Below are 14,053 nucleotides of genomic sequence, written 5' to 3' on the forward strand. Positions count from 1 at the left end.
ATGCATCTCACTAAAAGATTCAGAGTCTTATTTTTCCATTTACAAGTGACAGCAGAAAACAGAAAAAAAATGCACAGCCATTTAAACAGAGAGAGGAAGAGTTTCCAGCTAATGAATAGAGTAGGCAGCCCACATCCTACAGAAGATCAGAACTGTGGAGAGTAGGTTCCAAAAGACTGAGTTTAAGAATAACTTAGAGCAACTCCTTAAGGAGCGACTGAGGACCACAGGCATGAGACAGAGAAACCATGGTATACCAGACCAGCATGGCCAAACACAAGAGCAGGAGGATATGGGACCTCCAGGGAGAGCTCCAGAATCTGGAAAGGAGGCAAATCCAGACCAGTCCAGATTGACTCAGAGACCAGATTCTCACCCACATGACTAAGAATAGTCACCAGTTCCTTAATTCAAAAGAAAGAAAAGATTGTACCAGAGTATCCTTTACAGTGAGTTGATTACCATTCTACTACAGATTCAGTTTTCCACAAAACATCCACGTTTTTGTTTTCTTTATAAAGTTGCAAGTTAAAGAACCCCTCCAGGTAGTCAGAAAACAATCACAATACACAAAACAAGAGAAGCAGTTTCTCCTGTCCTTACACAATGCTTCCTGCACCTCACACACAAAACACAGATGCTGGCAACATTTAGTTCTTATTTGACTGCTCTCTTTAGGGGAGAGAGACATGTTAATGTCATCACAATGACACATAAGGCACTAAAATAGAGATATGGATATCTTGTCAGTGGGAGATGTGCCTGGCTCTGTCCAGGAATGCTTCTAGAGGTGCCATTTCTTTTGTAATTGAATCACAGTGGAAAGTTGCAATTTTATTTCCAAATCTCCCCAGCGTCTATATCGTGAGGTCAGGAAGGCAAAAAAAGTGGTTTGGGAAATCCTATCAACCTGTCAGGACACCTTAATGAAGCTTATGCATTCTCATCCCTATTTTTTTCCTTCAGTAAAAATTAACAGTCACAGCTCATATTTGCATTGAACTTTACAGTTTATGAAGAGCATTCACATTTGACTATCTGATCCTCACAGCTACCTTTTGAGGTGTTTCCAACAGGACATGTCATTCCCATTTTAGAAGGAAATTGAGAGACCCAGGGACTAGTCCAAGTGCACCCAGGTAGCAAGAAGCAGAGTCTAGACTTGAACCAGTGATTCTGACTTTAAATTCTGTGCTCATTCCAGTGGGCACCCTAGGAAGCAGCACATGACCCTTAGTTCTCATGAGTGTACTTACTCTCCGTCCAGGAGGGCCTTGAGGTCCTTGAGAGCCTTCCTCACCTTTCAAACCTACAGTGAGCTGCAGGTAGAAATATACATGAGTTTCCACATCCTCTATCCATGGAGACTACCTCAGCCTTAATGTGACTTTATAATTAAAAAAAAAATTTTTAGCAAAAGCAACTATTAATTCAAGTTAAGCAAATTCCTTATGTGTAATATAAATAGCCATTCTTTTTTCCCACAGAACTCACAGAAAAATTAATTTTTCCAATAGTTCATTGTTAGTGTATAGAAACACAACTGACTTTTATATATTGATTTTGTATCTTGAAACTTTACTGAATTTGTTTATTACTTCTAACAGTTTTTAATGAAGTCTTTAAGATTTTCTATCTATAAGATCATATCATCTGCAAACAGACACTTTTACTTCTTCCTTTCCAATTTGCATGACTTTTATTTCTTTTTCTTGCCTAATTGCTCTAGCTAGGACTTCCAGTATTATGTTGAAAAGGAGTAGTGAGAGTGGACACCTATGTCTTGTTCCTGGTCTTCGCAGGAAAGCTTTCAGCCTTTCATTGTTGGGTGTGATGTTAGTTGTGGATTTTTCAAATATGGCTTTTATTATGTTGAGGTAATTTCCTTCTATACCCAATTTGTTAAGAGTTTTTATATTGAAAGGATGTTGAATTTTGTCAAATGTTTTTTCAGCATTTATTGAGATGATCATATGATTTTTATCTTTCTTCCTAAATAGTAATTCTTAATTATTGGTAAACATCCATTTCCCTCTTAGCCTCTTCATTTAGTGATATCCTTTGCTCTGGCACTGGCTGTGCATTTAAATCTAAATTAGTCATAAGCTAGAACTGGCTCTTTAAACAAGTGGATACACTAGAGCACACGGAGATCTAATAAAAAGCTGCCATCTGCAAAGAATCAAATAAGAAAAATAATTCCCCACATATATAAGGACATGGGTTGGCTGTATCATTCCCATAACTCAAGGTGATGGATATAGATACTAATGAAATTTGTCCAGTCAGATGTAAAATATCTGTTGAATTGCATCTCTTTCATGCTGGTAATGACCTTTGATATTACACTGAAACTTTAAAATGAAAGGATGCTTGTCTTGGCATTTTGGTTTTTTAATAAGTATAACACTCTACTCTGCACTTTGCTATTTAGAACATCTCAACAGCCTTCCTTAAAATGAATACACCAGGTGACCTTGGTTCTGGGGACTGGAACTGTCAGAAAACGCTCCAGGACACAGTAGGAAGATGTCAGCTTCATTTCCACTCACAGGGTTAATATTCTGCGCTTTAATATGTGCCCTAGAAAAGACTGGAAGACACTGACACTTTTTAGAATAGCCTGTTATCAATCTGTAAATACTTAAAATAGTTGAGATTCATGGAAACATAGAATTTTAGAGCTGAAAGTAGCTTTTGTGTCATTAAGTTTAACTCCCATGTTATAGAAATAGAGAACTTGAAAAGATGTGTTGAAGATCACACAGCTAGGAAGTGGCATTTCAGATGACCCTGGGTTGGATTGACAATCCACATTAATAATTACAACATAAAAGCCAGAATCTTCCAAAGAAACATTTATTATTTCTGGAATTATAGGTCACTTACTGTTAGTCCCCTAAATCCTTTGGGTCCAGGCCCCCCAGGAATTCCAGGGTCACCAACAACACCCTAAAGATTCAGATATAAGAAATCAAGATATTAAAATACTTGCTATGAAAGAATAAAAATAATTCTCTCCAAACCAAAATCTAATTGATCTTATAATTATATCATATATTAAATATTAAATGTCATTTCTTCTTGTCATTTAGAACTAAGCCATTGATACACCTAGATATTCTCCAAACTATTTTAATTTTTTGAGAATACAAATATTTATGCATCAATATCAATACAATGGCTATCCAATCAGTTACTAAAAATACCTAAAGAAAAATGCTTGAAAATCAAGGAAAACATATGGGGTATTGACTACATAAAGTACTAACTAATGAATTACTTCCTAAATTCATGAATCATTCCTCAAAAAGTTGAAGGTAAAAAGAAATTTATTCTGACTTTGGTGGAAAACTAATTTAACACTTATCAATATGCTAATTTACCATTTATCTGTAAATTGAAATATGCTAATTTTCTCTCTTTATCAGCAAATTAGAAAATTGGTCCTTTACAATGAGAACTCCTATCCTAACAGTTATTTATATAGTCCCTTCTTGAACCCTTCTCCACCTAAGGAAAGAATCTCTTTTGGTAATTCATCAATTAAAAGCACTCTTAAGGGAATCAAAAATTGGCTATTTTCCTATACTGTAGTTGATTCAATTTACTTAGACATTCTATTTTTTAATCCATATTTTCTATTTTAGTTTGAGCATCAATGATTGGAAGATATACAAGATACTTTTATGTAATTAATTTTTATTGATGTATAATTGATTTACAGTGTTAGTTTCAAGTGTACAGCAAAATGACTCAGTTATACACACACACATATATAATATATATATATTCTTTTTCAAATTCTTTTCTTTTATAGTTTTTTACAAAATATTGAGTGTAGTTCCCTGTGCTATACATACAGTAGGTCCTTGTTGTTTATCTATTTTATATATAGTAGTGTATGTATGTTAATCTCGAACTCCTAATTTATCCCTCCCCCCTTCCCCTTTGGTAATCATAAGTTTGTTTTCTATGTCTGTGGGTCTATTTCTGTTTTGTAAATAAGTTCATTTTTAAGGATGCTTTTTTTTTTTAGATAAATCTTATTACAGAATTCCAGTGTATAAAACAGATATAACCTGAGCTACTCCGGTTGAAATGGAAGGAATGTCTTGTCGTAGAGCTTGGAGGTGAATTTCAGGCTGGTAGGCAATGAGGAATTCTAGAAGATGTTTGACCAAGAGAGTAACATAACTAAGTTATACTTTGGGAAAAATCAAGAGAGTAGTGTTTGGGATTAACTGAAGCAGGTTAAAGTTGCAAGTAGGAGACTAATGAGAATATGGTAATCTTTCAGGTAAGAGGAAGTGAAAGCCACAATAATGAAGGGCAAGGTACAATAGCAGAAGGCAAGAGTTTTGCATGAGATCACCAGGGTAGAGAAATCAAGAAAAGGACTAAGGACTAAACTTGAGAGGGTACCTAGAGGTAGGGTTTCAAGACAAGGGACATCAGGCAGTGAAGGACAAATTTTCCAATTTAAAGGTTCATAGGAGTTAAGTATGGTCCTTTCTTCATGAAGCTCAGGCAAACCGATTGTCTTGCTTTTTTTTTTTCCTGTTTCATTCAGATCCACAGACTGATCTTAATTCTCAAGTAGAAGGTCAAGATCATGGTAACTTTGACAAGTTATATGCACAATACCTTTTGACCCATATCTCCAAGGAATCCTCTGTGGCCCTACGATTTTCAGCAGAGAACATAAATAAATCAACACACCATTTAATTGATTCACCAATTAAAGAAATAATTGTTTTCCATATTTACCTTTGCTCCTTTTCGTCCCATAGGACCATAGCCCGGAATGCCATAATCACCCTGTGAATATATCAGTTCATTTCAATTTCTCAAGAGTGGAAATTAATTGTAATCTATACTGGGGAGATTATGGTGTCAGGATAAAAGCACCGGGGACTTCCAGGTGGAGGGGGCCTGATGAACTTGAACTCTGGGAATATTCATGCCGTTTAGTTTTCCACACTTCCTGGTATATGCCCTGGTAATTCTTTGCTCAGCTCCACTGTGCAGACATGACAGGAGGCAGAGGGTTGGTCATTTAAGACTAGTGGAGTCAGTGGCAGTTACTTGCCTGGAAAATTAGGAGCTGGTCCAAAGAACACTGGGTGAGGAATTTCCCAAAAAGGAATTGTAAATAGACAATAAACATAATGAAAAATGTTATCCTCACTAGTAACCAAAGAAATGCAATTTGAAACAGTAATGAGACATCATTTTTGGTCAGTAAAATTGGTAAAGATGAAATAAAAGAAAGTGACAATACCCATTGTTGGTGTATATGCCCTGAAGTGAGCACTCTTCCTGCACAACACAAGGGTACATACGTCCTTGGAATTTTCCTAAGGACACTTTGCAATAGAGTTCAAAGCCTTAATTAAACATGTACATATTCCTTGAACCAGCTATGCTACTTCTAGAAATTTCTATGTAGAAATTAATTATGGTTTTATCCAAAAACTTAGTTACATACAAGAATATTCATTGCTGTGCTATTTTAAGACAGTGAAAAACTGAAAGCAAACTAAATATCCAGTAATAAGAAGTTGGTCAAGTGAACTAAGGTATATACAGTCGGTAGAATATTTTGAAGCTATTGAAAGTAACTTTGAGGGAAAAATGTAATGACATGGAAGTATGCCCATGATACATTGTTAATAGGGAAAAATAATTTTTTTTCTACCTCCAGGATATTAATAATAAATATTTCAAAATGGTGGGATTATGGGTAATTTTTCTTTCCCATTTCCCATGTTTTATGCTTAGTCAATTTTCTACAATATCTATGCCTAATATTTGTAATAAACATTATTTTTGAAAAGAAATTAATTTTTTTCCTATTTTTTTCTTATATTGACTGCTTTATGAACTGAGACTCTGGTACAGCCAGAGCAACTAGAACAGATACCCTGTTTCTTGATCCTACTACCCTCTTGTCACTCTGGAGTTTTACAAGAAGTCACCTGATTTTCAACTGACATGGCCATATAGGTTGTTAAAATACTGAGCTCATCCATTATTCTCTCTGCATCCTCCTTTCCCTCTTGCTGTTCTCCCTTTGTTTTAGCAGACAGACTAGCTATAGAATGAGTGCTTCAGGGAGCAGGAGGAATGTCCCTACATCTTCCTAGGAGGTCCCAAAATACCTTCAGGACCCCAGGTGCTTAAGCTAATGGTGTCAGCCCCCTTCTCTTTACTGAGCCCTTGGAGCTGCTAAAGGGTAAGAGTCCTAAAACCTCATACTTGCTTTCCTTGCCGTCCAGCTTGCCCCAGTGGCCCTGGATCTCCAGGAATTCCAGGTTCTCCCTAGTGAGACAAGGAGAGCTTCAGATCAGTAAAAATCAAACCTGGCTCCCACCATAGGACGTTCTGTCCACTAGTTGGGGACACTCAGGGTTCTCAGTGAGGGTTCAATGCTCAGCAAGCTAGGGAGTGTAGGAAACAAATAACGATCTTCCGAAAGGCAAGCAGGAAATACCAGCACAGCCCAAAGCTGCACCCAGTACCGCTTTCCCAGTGCTATAGAAGAACTAAAGGAGAAGAGAAAGAGTGGAAAATTTACTCCAGGGAAAGTGGATTCATTTGCTGATTTATTCACCCATCCAACAGTTATTTATTGTCCTGGAAAAGGAACAGTTGAACATGACCGATGTGGTCCTGCCCTCACCAAGAATACTCTGGTTAGAATGAGAGACAATTAGGCAATTCTACACTGTGTGATAAAGTTCAGGGTGCTGTGGCAGTGGAGAGAAGGGGACTCTTAAGTCAGATTTGGTGGGGCAGGCAGGCTGGCTGCCTGAAGGAAGGGAGCAGGGATGCTGAGGCTTAAAGGATAAGTTGTGTGAGCTGGAAGAAGGACCGAGGGAGGAGTGAGAATGGAGGAGGAAGGCACAGTGAGAAGCCTGGGCAGGCACACAGGAGGGAGATGAGCTAGGAAGCCTTAGAATTAAACAGGGTCAAAGGGTCTTCTAAGCTACTGGAAAATTTGGAGATTTTCTTAAGGGTCATCCAAAGGTAAGACCAGTGACATGATCTGTGGGACTCAAATGAAATCATGGGCCCTTAACTCAAAAGCAAACTTTTCAGACTATGATAGCAGAGCTTGAGGCCAAGTAGGGGCGCCTTCTAAGCGAGGGCCCCTGTGTGACTGAACGGGTCCCAGGTCCACGAAGCTGGCCCTGCGGGAGGGAGCTGCTGAAAGGTTTTGAGCAGGGCAGTGAGATTCTGAACAGGCCAACAGTCTGTTCTCTAACGATCTCCAATAAGGACATTCCTGAGAAGGTAGGTTGAGTTAGACCTAGAACTGCATGCATGAACAGATCTGAGTTCTGACATCCCCCATGCCCCTGGCCGACTCTACCACCAAGTACCTTGACGCATTCAGGAAACCAGCGAGTTGAGTTTATCAGAGTTGTTTCATGATAGGTGAATAAACTTTGTCTCTCCCAGTGAAATGGGGCAGTTTCAGAGAGGAAGGAAAAGAATATTGGCAGAAAGCTGGTGAGTGGTTGATTGTGCCTGGATCATGTGAAGAATTAACATGAAAATCAAGGGGAAAAAATGGAGCTACTCTTTCCTCAGTATCTGAAATCTGTAGGAGATAACACTTACCTTTTTCCCCAAAAGTCCAGGCCTTCCAACACTCCCTTTATCTCCCACTGGCCCAGGAGCACCCTGAAAGAATATAGGAAACACAGATGTTGGTGCTACAGCAATTTGTACAAAACCTGTTAGATTAGTTTTGCTTTTCTTCGTGTCATTTGTAACAATTTCTTGATGCCTCCTTAACAAGAAACCCAGCCTGAAACCAGGTGACTCAGGCTACAGTCCTGGTTAGAGGACCCCAAGTCTTCATTGGCAGGGACATCGCTAGTCCAAATGGGGACATAGTGAGAAATAAAAAAGGCACTCTTGACACAACACATGTTATTTCGTTAGAACAAGACATTGTGCTGTCATTGTCACTTTTGTGCTCTGTGTCATCCACACATATAACATGGGATGTCAAATGTGTTTCAGTTTCTCGATCTGCAAAGGGGCAAAACGGTCTTTCACAAATATGCTGGGAAGATAACTGAGCAAACATGGGTATCGCTTGCCTTCTAAACTCTCACTATCTGAGCTGAAAAACTGAATAGATTCAGAAAATTTTTTTTTTTTTTTTGCGGTACGCGGGCCCCTCACTGTTGTGGCCTCTCCTGTTGCGGAGCACAGGCTCCGGACGTGCAGGCTCAGTGGCCCTGGCTCACGGGCCCAGCCACTCTGTGGCATGTGGAATCTTCCTGGACCAGGGCACGAACCCGTGTCCCCTGCATCGGCAGGCGGGCTCTCAACAACTGCGCTACCAGGGAAGCCCAAGATTCAGAACATTTTTAATATGAATCTCTCACCATCCAAACTCTCATTACTTACTGTCAGAAACTTGGGAATCAAGTAGTTTCAGATGGTGAATTCAAAGCTGAACTTAAGAATCAAATAAATTTGGGTAGCGAGGGATCTATGCAGACTCCATTTCAAATATCTATAGTCAATGGAGATAGGCATGGCACCGATAATTTTTAAAAGTTAGAAAAAGCAGAATAATGTATCAGGTTTTGAAATGTTCATGAGTCAGCAAGATGTGCATTCTTCTAAAGGCTTCCTTCAGGCAGATAAAGTGGGTTTGTGCTTTCCAAGTCAAACCCCCGGGAAGGAGAAAGGCGAATGTACAAGGAATCTGAGCTGTGCTAAAGATTGGCCCCAAGTTAATCCCCAAATGAAATACTCCATACTAGATAATATAAAATAAACTCTACGTGAAGACGTCTTTGAAGCAAGAGGAAAATGAAGGTTGGAGACCATTGAGGTACCATCTGAGTCACGCACCTGAGGTCCTTTGTGCCCCTCGTTTCCCTTCTCTCCTTTCCTGCCACGAAGTCCATTTGACCCCTTTGGTGGTAACAAAAGAAACACAATGCAATGAAGTAAATGACAACTGACTTTCTTTTTGGGCCTCTCACTGTTGTGGCCTCTCCTGTTGTGGAGCACAGGCTCCAGGCACACAGGCTCAGCGGCCATGGCTCACGGGCCCAGCCGCTCCGCGGCATGTGGGATCTTCCCAGACCAGGGCACGAACCCGTGTCCCCTGCATCGGCAGGCGGACTCTCAACCACTGCGCCACCAGGGAAGCCCAAAAACTGACTTTCTTCATTAGTGCTTTTGAAACACCTGCACGGAAAAGCATCTATCCAGCCCTTCAAGCAGCTTTAACACTGCGATTAAGCATGTTTCAGAAGAGGAGTTGAAAGGAGACCCAGACGCAGTGGAGCAGATCTTATGAAGGAATATCCTGCCTGGGTGTAAGACCTCATCCCTCTGTGGCAGGGAGAAATGGAAAAGAGACTAAAAGGAGAAATAAAGCCCATAGAAGAAGGAAGTGAGACATAAACAATAGGCAGATGGATTCCTTTGATGGGGCAGGTTACCTGGGCCAAAGTGCATCAATGTGTAAAAGAGAAAGCAAGTTAGCACAAAAGGACATTTTAGCAGCAGATCCCTATGAGAGGAATTAAAGCATATAATTTTTTGTCATATTTCCCATCAAATGCATGGTTCTCATATGGCTCTCTCACACAGAAAGAAAAGCTAGAGGTGCTGGTATTGTTTCTCATCACCAAAGCAGCAGCTGTAAGATGTCCTGGTTGCCCAGTGCAAATGGTGGTTACAGCCCCTGGGCTGGACTTGTTTCACAGCCTGAGCATCAAAGGGACCCTGGAGTGGCTGAGGTAATGTCACCCCTCTCCCGACAAAGTCTGTGGATGGATTTAGGTTGGTCCCATGGTTACTCATTCTAGAGGACACCAGAACCACTCAAGAGAATTCCAAATTCAGGCTTAGTATGAAGAATCTAGAACTTTCTAGAAGAAAAATGAACTCCTGGAAAGGTCTTAGGATGGACACATCTATGTAGGCAGGTCCTTCCAGACAAGTTCAGGCTTAAAGTAGCCTCCGTCAGGTGACTATGTACCCATGTGTTGCAAACCATTCTCTAGGATGACCCTGGCATATTTCTGACATGGAAAAGAAACAGAGATGTCCTAATTCCAGTGCCCATCTCACTAATGATATGACCAAGAAAAAATGCAGATGACTCACATAGAGCCCTATCGGTGATATTCCAGAGCACTGTCACCCCCTACAGAGTCAGCTTTGGAAGAGGTGAGTAATAGTTGCCAATTCCTAACTTTCCTTCATTGGAGTCTGTGTGCAGAACCTCACTTAAGAAAAATCAGTTTGTTGATCTGGATACTGATTACTAACATAGTATTAAGGTCTCAATAATTCACTATGACTAAAAGGCAGACATGATGCCAGGTATACGCAAGAGCAAGGCTTTCTTCTATCAGTGAGCTGCAAATTTTGACAGAGCAAAATCACCCACCCTCAATGGGAAATGTAGAATCCCAGAGAAATGTACCATGGAGGAGGGCGGGGGCAGCTTCAAATTGTCTCAGTTATTTATTTTTATACAGAACTACATCTTCCCATCAGAATAACAACATTATCAGTATTACAAATATTCCAACATACCTGTGAGCCTTGTAATCCTTTGGCTCCTGATGCACCTTTAAGTCCAGGGTTCCCTGGTTCCCCCTGATGGATGAGTTTTCAGTGTTAAGATTCTCTTCACATGGTTTCCATATACGTTTTCTCTTCATAGTACCTAGTGCTTCAGGGCTTCAGGGCATGGTACCCAGGAACTATCTTGTCTGACTCTTGGCTCATGCCCTACTTGGCCTAGGATTGTACTCTTCCAAACTGTCTGAGAATTGAACTCCAGGTAATTTCTTACTCTAAGACAGAATTTCACTCCCTTGCAGTCAATGCCCAGGGTGTGTGAATAGCACAGCCTTCAGGGCTGCACAGGTCCCCTGTCTCTGAAGTGTCTGTGAAGGAGGCTTGCCTTAGGTCAGGCCTGTCCTGTGTCTGGCAGTCTAACTGATCCCCCAGTCAGTGGGGCTCATGTCCAGTGCCCAGCCCTTCCTACAGCAGCCGCATCAAACGCTAACTCATTGGCAGTACCATCTGCCTGTGGGACATCTCCTTGGCCTCACCTCCCACAGAGGACGTGGGGGAAAGGATACTCACCGAGGCACCCTGGACACCCCTCTGGCCTTCTCTTTCCTGGATCAGAAAAGACAAACTGTTAGTGTGTGAGTGTCTGGATGGAGACTCCTTAGAGGCAACCCGACCTGTCTTGTCCCTGACAGACAGAATAACGAGCAGCTCGCAGAAATGGTTTCCCCGAATCGCTCTCCAAGGACAAGTTTACACACTGGGCATTTAATTACCAACTAACATTTGGAGGATTGATCGCAAACCAATCCAAAAGTCATTACAGACCTAGCTCCAGTCTGACAACCCTGACAATTATCCGGGAGGCTGTTTGGAGAATGAAATCATCCTGAAGCACCTGTCTGATACCTCCCCTCACCAGCAAATCCTACAAAGTACTGTCTGCTGATCAGAGGTTTCCTGCGTGAGAACAAGCTGTGCCATATCCATCTCTCTCTGTCCTGGGTCCTTGATCGTATCTTAGGGGGGAGTACAAACTCGTTATACACAGTGCTTCCCATGAGCCCACTGGGGTTAGACTCCATGGAATTCTCCAAGGAGGAAATGGCTGATGGGGTCAGGTCAGCTCTGTGCTGGTCCAAATGCCACCAGAAAAGCTGGTCTGAAGCTAAAATCTGGCAGCACCTCTCCAGAAGCTACCTCAAATTGCCAGTGCAGGCTCTCCACCTAGTGGCTGTCTCTGCTTTCCAGAGGGTAGCCAAGCGGGAAGAAGACCTAAGCCCCAGATCCTAACTTTCTCCCTAAATAGCAATGATGAGTCTACTCTCACCCCTTACCTCCCACCTCTGCCTCGTTGAGAGAGCCGCAGAACATCTCATCCGTTGATCTACTTGGTGTGGTGATAAACAACTATGATTATTTTATGTACAAAACAAATACTTAAAACGTTTTCCTACGTTCACTTGGAAAGGTAGCCATGGAAATGATTTCAGAGCAGCTGTTTTCTTTCAACTGCCCAGCTTCTGAACCTCCTTAGAATAAAACGCCTGACCAAATATCACCTCCACCAGTTTGGTTGATGATTAGAATTCTTCCACGGAGGTTCTACCCCTCGATTCAGGTACTCTTTGCTTTTAAAGTGCAAATACCCTTTGGGAGAAGTTACCCATTGTAACTTGTCAGCTGTTTGTACATTGATGTGACTCACAGAACTCTTGACAGATGAAAGAAGAGCAGAAACAGTACAGTTTGAAGCCACTGTTTCCATGATGTCATAATTCTGTCTACATTAAAAAGCAAGGACAAAATAGCATTCCTATTTTAGTAGCACAATGGTTAGGGACGTGTCATCAGAAGTCAGACAGCCTTGAGCTCACCCCTGCCCTGTAAAGCCTGGGTGGCACAGAGCAGTTGCACAATAGGTCTGAGCCTGGCTGATTAGGAGTGAGACTCCCTGGGTTCAAACCCCAGCTCTACCATTTACCTATCCTGATCCTGGGCAACTTGTCCAAGGTTTCTTGCTTTTTCTCATCTGTAAAATGGATATAATAATAGTATCTACCTGATAGATTTGTTATGAGGATTAAACAAAGTAATATTTGAAAGTGATTTGATCGGGACCTGGCACAAAATATGTGCTCTAGAAGTATAAATACTATTATTTATATGTATTCCTTGTGCCTGACAGGCCAAAGGCAATGGGCCTGGAACATGGTTTCAAATGCTCTGGTTCTTAGTACATGGATCCGTTGCTTTGTCAATAGCTGGGGCAACAATTAATTTACACAGGTTGAAATTCTGTCATGTGGGAGGAGATGTCTTAGGTTTGCTTGTGTTTTTAGAATTTGTCATCCATTTAAGATCCTCTGACCATCATAGAGAATTCTAGCCTTCACTGGAAAGGTGAAGGAGGGGGTAGAAAAGCCATTGTTTTATATCCATCCATATTGATTTGTTTAATTACAAAGGAGGAGATGGGCAGGAAAGTGGGTGAGGATGGGGGAGGGAGGCTGAGAGCCTCCTGTGCATGGAGTGGCTTAACGTCATTGGCTGGTTTGTCCAAGTAATAATCCCCTACCCCACCCCACTCTTTTTTAAAAAGTGCCTGATGGATGATGACAGCTATAAAGCTATTTCAAACTAAAAGTATTTTCTCTTAAACCAACAAAACTACATATTTATCTTTAAAATTTATAGCATTTAGTTCATCTTGCTGCTCTCCTACTTCCTCTGATTAATTTTAATTCTCTTGTATGGAGAGGTGGGCAAAGTCCCAAAGAACTTCACCAGAAGCACTGGGAGGCCTAAGTCATCCAACTGCAGACCCTTTCCCTTAAGAACTATGAGTCAAGATAGACAAAGGCAAGAGGAACTAAAACATTCATCCGCTATCTCTCCCAGAGGGGGAGGCAATCAGCCACAGCTTTCAAAGTGGAGAGAAGATTCCAAGTTTGTGACAGAAAAGGAAGCCATGTATTTTCAGTGTCCTCGTGAACAAAACTCAGGGCCAAATCTACATTTGGACATTATTCTCTTTTGACGATCTCCGTTCTGAGTGCATGATGAAAGGGTTTCTAACACATTGTAAATATCCTCTCTAACTTTGGTAGTCCACAAAGGGAAAAGTGATTTCTTGGTTGTTCCTTAAAAAGAAGCAGAAATCCAACATTTCTGTTTCAGGCTTGATATCACATGGGATGCTGTAAAATTACCACAGCATCTTCAGGTTGCCACTGGTTTGACCCTAATCGCCAATGTTTTGGTTTATTCAGGAAGAATTTATCTGTAATTCTTCTTTCCCTTTGGCGACATATGAGGAGGAAGAGAGCACATTTACCTATTTCTTAATATTCTACAGAAGCTCAAATATGCTAAGCTACTGGAGGAAGGTTTTTATGTGAAAACCACTGGCTCTATTCAAAGACATTTAAAAGTCTCTGGAGGGTGGAAAGGGAAAGGCAGACTGTCACAGCGGTTCTCA

At 41.0% G+C, this 14,053-nt stretch overlaps 1 protein-coding gene across 1 annotated transcript in view; it reads right to left on the reverse strand.

The window, feature by feature from the left end:
- COL6A5 (collagen type VI alpha 5 chain) overlaps positions 1-14,053 on the reverse strand; it is a 156,388-nt gene that overhangs the window by 54,166 nt on the left and 88,169 nt on the right. The window contains exons 21-29 of the mRNA XM_029214229.1: positions 11,146-11,181; positions 10,588-10,650; positions 8,884-8,946; positions 7,630-7,692; positions 6,262-6,324; positions 4,771-4,821; positions 4,648-4,683; positions 2,890-2,952; positions 1,257-1,319 (exon numbers count right to left, since the gene is read on the reverse strand). Coding sequence (XP_029070062.1) covers positions 1,257-1,319; positions 2,890-2,952; positions 4,648-4,683; positions 4,771-4,821; positions 6,262-6,324; positions 7,630-7,692; positions 8,884-8,946; positions 10,588-10,650; positions 11,146-11,181 — 501 coding nt within the window. The remainder of the gene's footprint in view (positions 1-1,256; positions 1,320-2,889; positions 2,953-4,647; positions 4,684-4,770; positions 4,822-6,261; positions 6,325-7,629; positions 7,693-8,883; positions 8,947-10,587; positions 10,651-11,145; positions 11,182-14,053) is intronic.

This window comes from Monodon monoceros, unplaced genomic scaffold, assembly GCF_005190385.1.
Source record: "Monodon monoceros isolate NGI ecotype Baffin Bay Population unplaced genomic scaffold, NGI_Narwhal_1 Super_Scaffold_11, whole genome shotgun sequence".
Lineage (NCBI taxonomy): Eukaryota > Metazoa > Chordata > Mammalia > Artiodactyla > Monodontidae > Monodon > Monodon monoceros.